A 7,121-nucleotide genomic window follows, 5' to 3' on the forward strand; every position below is an offset into this window, starting at 1 on the left:
TTCATAACTAATTCTATTGCCATTACAAATCGTAACAGTCATGTAAGAGCCATCAAGACATTTTTCATGATGTTTTGCAGATATCATATATCTGCCATTTGACTGTACAAGATATTCTATACCAAGGAATAAGTTATAAAGGCACGCAGGCAGAAGAGGAACAGCTGGATATGTGTGCCTGGCCTGGGAGAGTTGTAAAGGAAATGGAAAAGTTGTGCAGAGATACTACAAAATTATTAGACCGCACCATAGTGCTTCCCAGCTGCTGATCCTAGAGAGTCCTCTGACGTTTCCTTAGTACTTCATGATACTAAGCCTCACTTCTAGTGATTTTTGTCAGCATATAGTATGGGAGACTAAATAATAATATAATCTGAAAATGGATTTGTATCAAGCTTTTATTATGAAACAATACATGAAGTACTCATCAGGCAATTAAACATAGATTAGTGTTGCATAAATGTTATGTCTTCATACAACATTGTTATTTAACCTAGAAAACTGTAATTAAGCATTCCTCCAAAATCCAGAAAGCTGGCCTTCTCTTCATGTTTATATTCTCCAATTTTCTATGGACCTCTCCCTCTTAAGTTCCTTTTGCTTCAGACAGTCTAAAGCTGTACCCTTAAAAAGCATACTCTAGGACTAACCAGTGATTTATTCTTGCCCATACCTCAGAAACTGAGGAAACCCTCGATTTGTTTATTCATGCATGCATGCAGTCATTACTGGTAGAAAATATATGGTGGTCTATAACATATCTAGCCATTTATAGTTGAAAATTTTGCTGTGTCACTAGGATTGCACTGTAATGCAAAGAGGCTCAGCTCTACCATGAGCGCATAGCCAATGCAGGAATAATCTTGCTCTCCTTAACACAATCATAGTATATATCCTCTTCAGTGCCCATGAAGAGATCTGCAGAAAAAAAAGAAAATATAGGTAAAAAGCTGCTGACATTGGCCATACTAATAACATATTAAAGGCTTCAAATCATTTAAGCACTTTTCTAACATTAATTCTTCACAATCGCCTGTGAGTAGCTATTGTGAAGAATTACAATGGCTAAGTGAGCCAGCTTTCAACTGTCTCAGCTGGAAGATTTTTTGAAAACTGCCAACTTACCTCCTAGGGCTAAGGATTGTGAATTTTATGTTTTTGTTTTTAAATAAGTTTCAGACCTTTGCCATATTGTGGATTAACATAGCTCCACTGAAGTCTACCACGACATCCAGATTTTCGAAGGTATTTAGGTATGTACAGGTACAAATAGATAGCAGAATTTTAAGCAGACAAACTTTCTGTCTTTTGAAACAGATCAGCCCTGACAGACACCATCTCTGTATTCTACTGCTTAAATGCTTTTGAAAGTATGGAATTAAATCTGCAGCTTTTATGTTAAAAAGTTAACTGTGAGTGATATAGTATCACTATTGTGGTGATGATTCAAACTTATCCCAGTTGACAAATTTCCTGTCTGTTTAAGGAATGGAAGCAGGAAGGCTTGTCCTGTTATAAAAATACACAGAAGTAGGTATATCTTCTTTTTTTGGTATCACAAATGGCTATTGGGTAATTGGAAGAGTTTATTTTACAATTCTATACATTCCTTACCTCAATACATCAGGTTTTTAATGTAGTGATATGTTGATGCTGCATGCATAACACACAAGGAAAAAAAGGATGACCGTATCACAAACCTAATGTGCATTTGGGTACTATTGGGATGTGTCATTTTGTCAGCGATTAGCTTGTGAGTAGTGCCTGGTTTTTGAGCTGTGCTGTGAAGCATATTTTCCTGTTAAACTCTGTGATGCATCTGATAAACAGAGGCAATAAAGCAAATGATGCTGTCTATTATACTGATGTTGAAAATCATAAACAGAACTAATAATCCATGCAAGCTCTGTGAAAATGTTCTATGTTAATGTTTACCAGCATGTGCACTAAATAGTGAATTCTATTTAAAAAATCAGCAGCTAGCAGATTATTATAGCTGAGAGACTGCAGAACAGGCTCAACTCCTAGCAGGTCAGACTGCATCTTAAATATTTCAAGGATGACAAATAGGAGTTTAATCCTGCCGCAGTCCTACTGAGAGCTAAGTGAACAAGTGCAAGACTTAAACATATGAGTTGGAAAAGGCACACAAGCAGACAGGAAAGAAACAGGAGGAATATGAAGCAACATTAATAACAGTGTTGTGCAGTCACCAGCTTATGTCCATATAGCAGAGAAATGCATAACCAAATATTTTATTAACACAAATAGAACTACAGTAACATAGTTGATGCCTGGGACGCTTATGTTCCCTGCACTGGTCTGTTGCCAGACACCTTTCAGCACAAGGTACTTCCTCCAGCCATTCTCTCCTCTTATTGTTTGTGGCTCTACCTTTTGTTATGCAGAAAGAAATATGCACTGTAAAAGAAATATATATACCGATTGCAGGGTAGGCAAAACCATTAGATTGGATGCACTAAATCCCTGTTGCAGTGTGGCAAGCAATGTGGATTCAACCAGTGTTCAAGGAATTGTTCTTCTGATCTCTGCTCCAAGCGCTGAAGGTAAAGCATATGCTCCTGTTTGAAGAAAAGAAAAAGTAATTTAATTATGTAATCACTCAAGTCTAATGTCAGGCCAATGAACCAGAAGAATTTTACAGCTTATATAAGAGCAATTAATTCACCCCTTAAAATTGTCAAATGTAGTGAAATGGTGTTGCTAGTCAGCTTGCCCCAACATAGCAATATTTAATGAGTGACATCATCATCCAGATCAGTAAAGGTGTTGAGCAAGAATTTTACAACAATATTCATAAATTAGGAATTCTGAATACATATTTCTTATTTGCATATTGACACAGAAGCCTCTGTTGGTCCTGACCATACAGAAGGATTCTCACAGATAGGTCCTTTGTAGCCTCTTTTGGAAATTGATTCCTGCTGTTGAAAAAACATTAACCCCTTATAGGATCATGTGGCAGTACTCTGACGGGTTCTAGTAAGTAGCATGTGTCAGTGCTGATTGGTCTTTCTGTGATACATAAAATAATCTGAATTTCCCATACTAATTTATAGGGGGTTTTGTGTAAGCAACAAGTTCTCAAACTAAAGTAGGCTGTGTACCAAAAACTTGACCTCCATCAGGAACAAAATTTACTTTTAAAAGTTACAGTCCCAGTGCATGTGGGCTCATAAGCTTTGTGAACACTAGATACATTTTTTCAAAATATACCCCCATTGCTTTGCACAGTAGGCATTGCAGGAATGGAAGCTGTAGCGTAAACCCTTTGCGCTGGCCAAGTTTTCCTGCTGTCATCCAGTTCTCTGTTCTTTGTGCTGACCAGAGGGTTGGTACACTGGGTGCCAGCAGGAAGCATTAGTGTCCTGCCTTTTTCTGTGCTTTCTGTCCTCACAGCACAGGGAGACTTGGCTCAAATCCCTCTGTGAGATTGCATTAGGAACTTGCGGAGAACAGGACTGTATGACTGAGAAGATGCCACATGATAAAGAGAGGGTCTCGGTCAAAGTAAGATTAAAGTAAGATTAAAACATGCTGGTAACATAAATGACATTTTTAAAATAATCAAAGATGGCAGATCTTGTTGTCTGTAACTTAACAGGCTTTTTGACTGAAACAGCACTGTGGAAGTCAAATAGTGTCTCAAAGAACTGCAAATTAAATTCCCCAGCTCAGCATGATCTGGCCTAGTACAAACAGCTTTTGCTTAAAATAGATGAACAGAGGTGGGTTCATCCCAGCATTCATTTCATTCTGCTACAAAGAATCCATACAAAATCGTTTTTTCTCCTTGAGCCAGTGATAGAACTGTGCACAGGGTTACAGCAGCCACGCACCTTCATTCACAAGGCAAAATCTCCATGTTCCACATGGCGGGGGGGGATAGTTTCTTTATCGGAAGATTATTTCCTTTTCTACTGAAAACCTTGACATTTAGTGAGAAAAACAAATAGTCTTATGTTTGGGTTTTCTTACAGAAAGCCAGTGTTGCTGTACAGAAAAAAAAAAAAAAAAAAAAAGAAAGAAAGAAAAAGAAGGTTGGAATTTCTCAACAAGTGTTTGCTACTAATCCTAGTAGGATGGAAAGTGGCAAGGACAGAGCAGCAGAGGTCAGTAACCAAACACTTCTCTGGCCCTGGATCCCTCTATTCCCCACCTAAAATCATAGAATATCTTGAGTTGGAAGGGACCCACAAGGTTCATCAAGTCCAACTCCCTGCTCCTCACAGGACTACCTAAAACTAAACCATAGACTAAGAGTGTTGTATGTATGCATGTAACTTCCTGCAATACAGGATTTAACTCAATCCAACTTCTCTACTATTTTATTTATTTTGTATTTAATATATGTTATATTTACTATATAACATGTTATATAATCATGGTGGTATATTAAGCGTAAGCATAGACAGGAGCTGTATTCCCGCTAATTTGCAAAAACTACAAGGCTCATTTAACAACAGCTTAGAAACCAACCCAATCCTGAATGCTGTGGGCAGCGGTGAAGCCCGTGCCTTCTGTTTTTTTCGCGCTGTTGTACAGGCTTCGTTGTACAAGATTGTTAACAAGCATGGTGCGGTATCCTTGTGACAGCTTTGATTTGTTGTGGCTGTCACACTTGACAAAGAGTGTGTACATCAGGAGTGGCATACAACCAGGTGGATTCTTTTTGGCAGGTATACTATAACCATTGGAAAGGGAAAACCACTAGCTGTCTCCGCAATCCTGGCACACACTGAGCTCAGTCCTGCAAGGTACACAGCACTCTTCATGTCCTACCGAGTTCAGAAGTGTTCAGCACCTGCTAAACTGAGCCCCTTGTATTCATCATACGTGCACAATCTATTGTGTGCTTTCTAGCTCCTGTGGGTTTTGCCTCTTCAGAACCACGTAATTTTAGCACAGTTTATTTACTTTGGAAAGCAAAAGGCAGTAATTTTAAAATACGTTAAGTACCTCTTGAGAAGTGCAGAATTATATGTTACATCTTGTCAAAGCAAGTAAAACAGAAGGGTCTTTAATTCTTTTATTTTTTCTTTTGTTGTAATATGGTTTAGAAATAAACAAATGTAAATATTGCATGCAAAAAAAATGCTGTTGCATTAAGCTAGCAACTAAAAATTTCTACAATATCATAACAAACCATCCTATCTGTAGCATTCATAAATAAGTGAATGAAAGTAAGTGATTTTAGAAGCTAGTTCAGAACTACCTCAATCTCCACAGTGACCACTGACACCTACATCTCCTTTCTGCCTTGAGTGCAGAATGTACTGTAAGCAGAAGACATTTCCTGTTATTTAGTTTTTCAGGAACAACCTGATGAAATCCACATTTCTATAAATGAAAAGCCACTTTCTTCTCAATAATTTAATCGGCATTTTTGAACCGTGATAAATAATTTCCACATTCTGCAAGCATACATTTCCTGAGAAATAGTCAGCACTTACAGAATGCTACTTAACAGTAATTGAAAGAATGTAAAGGGTTTTTTTAATATTCCATGGAAGAACTCAGCTGCTTAAAAGGGTCATATTCATAACATATTGCTTGGAATTAAATCTACAGAAATTTAATACTAAGCACAAATGTTTTGGGAGTTTTGGTGGTGTTAGTCTTTTTTTTTTTTTTTTTTTTTTTTTTGTTAGTGTAATTTAAAAATAAATATAATAAATCACCCTCATTGGCTCATCAGGGAAACCAGCTTTTCTTGGTCTGTCTTCACGACGGGTTCTCAGAATCTGTTTGGCATCTTTTTCGGTCAAAATTGGTGAAGTGTCTAATGACAAAAAAAGCAGAAATTAGTTCTGAAATTGCCAAAAAAGTTAATGTTTTATCTGTCTGCTGTAAAATGAAATGTCTCCAAACCTGATTTTTGTCTATATACAAAGTGTTCTTTCATTACAGCCCCTTCCCAGGGGATATTGCATTCCAGGAGATATGAGTGGAATTTTAAACCATTTTTAGACTTGTGCTTTCTATAGATCTACCAGTATGAAGCAAACCTTACATATTCATTTTACTCTCTAAAATGAGAAAATATAACAGCACTGTCTAACCACTGACATTAGTAACTCTTCTAACTCTTTGTGCTTTTCTGTGTTGCTTTATTGTTTAGGATTGGTTTTCGAAGTAATGAGCTAGACTTTGTTGCAAAGAAGAGATTGCATTGAACATTTAACTTGCAGGACCTTGGTAAAGTAATATTAAAATAGTAAGCTTGTAAAATTAAACTCTTTGGTTTTAGAATAAATGACTACAGTATGGTCATGCACAGAGTAAAGTATCTAATACAAGAGCACAATTGTTAAAAATAAGATCATGGGAAGACTGCAATGTAAAAATAGTTAAGTATAAAAAATGAAATATGAAAATACTAAAATACAAGGTTAAAATGCTAGTACTACTATAATATGCTCTGCAGCTCTACATACATATGTAGGTTCGTTTTAGATAAACTCCTACCTGTAAAAGTGGTCATCAGGACCAAAAAGAAGACAACCACAAGTAACTTCTTCATTTTGATTCTGCTTTCTCTCAGTCTGTTCCAAAATGAGTAACGCTGACTGAGGCATTAGCCTATTTGAAGTCGCTACGTCAGTCACAAATGTTTGTTTATGCTTTAACTAATTTGAGCGATAGTATGATTTTGAAAACATCTGGCCTGAAGTTTTGAATTAGGCTATTATCTGCTCACACATTCTCAGCATAACTCTGTTCCTGAGGGAAAGAAAATAGAAGACCTTTTTTCCACTTCAGGCTTCAGAGTTACACTGGATATTCTAAATTTGTGAAAATAAAACACATCACCTTACATTTAGCATAGCAAGCCATGGGTTTGGGTGCCTAAGGTAAACTATTGTTCTTTAAAAGAACCAATTGCCCATTACTGAATGTTAATCTCAAAGTCAGCCGCAAAGGGGCCCCTTTTTTCAGAAATTGTCTCTGACTTTACTCCAGCTCAGAAGTACATATTAATGTGGTTTAACTCCAGCAAAGCCAAATTATCGCTGCTGAAAAACACAGCAGAGAGATTTTTATCAAATTAATAGAACCATACAAATGAAAACTCACATAACTCTTCTCGTTTCAGGTCA

General features: G+C 36.8%; 1 protein-coding gene across 1 annotated transcript; it reads right to left on the reverse strand.

Annotated features, from left to right (window-relative positions):
• Window positions 1-386: 386 nt before the first annotated feature.
• C10H17orf67 (chromosome 10 C17orf67 homolog) lies at window positions 387-6,589 on the reverse strand. The gene is made up of 4 exons (XM_049811811.1): window positions 6,490-6,589; window positions 5,703-5,803; window positions 2,443-2,582; window positions 387-918 (listed from the first exon to the last, which is right to left on the reverse strand). Exons 1-3 carry the CDS (start codon window positions 6,542-6,544, stop codon window positions 2,466-2,468), a joined length of 273 nt encoding a protein of 90 aa, XP_049667768.1. The 5' UTR covers window positions 6,545-6,589; the 3' UTR covers window positions 387-918; window positions 2,443-2,465.
• Window positions 6,590-7,121: the final 532 nt, after the last annotated feature.

This window comes from Accipiter gentilis, chromosome 10 (assembly GCF_929443795.1).
Source record: "Accipiter gentilis chromosome 10, bAccGen1.1, whole genome shotgun sequence".
NCBI lineage: Eukaryota > Metazoa > Chordata > Aves > Accipitriformes > Accipitridae > Astur > Astur gentilis.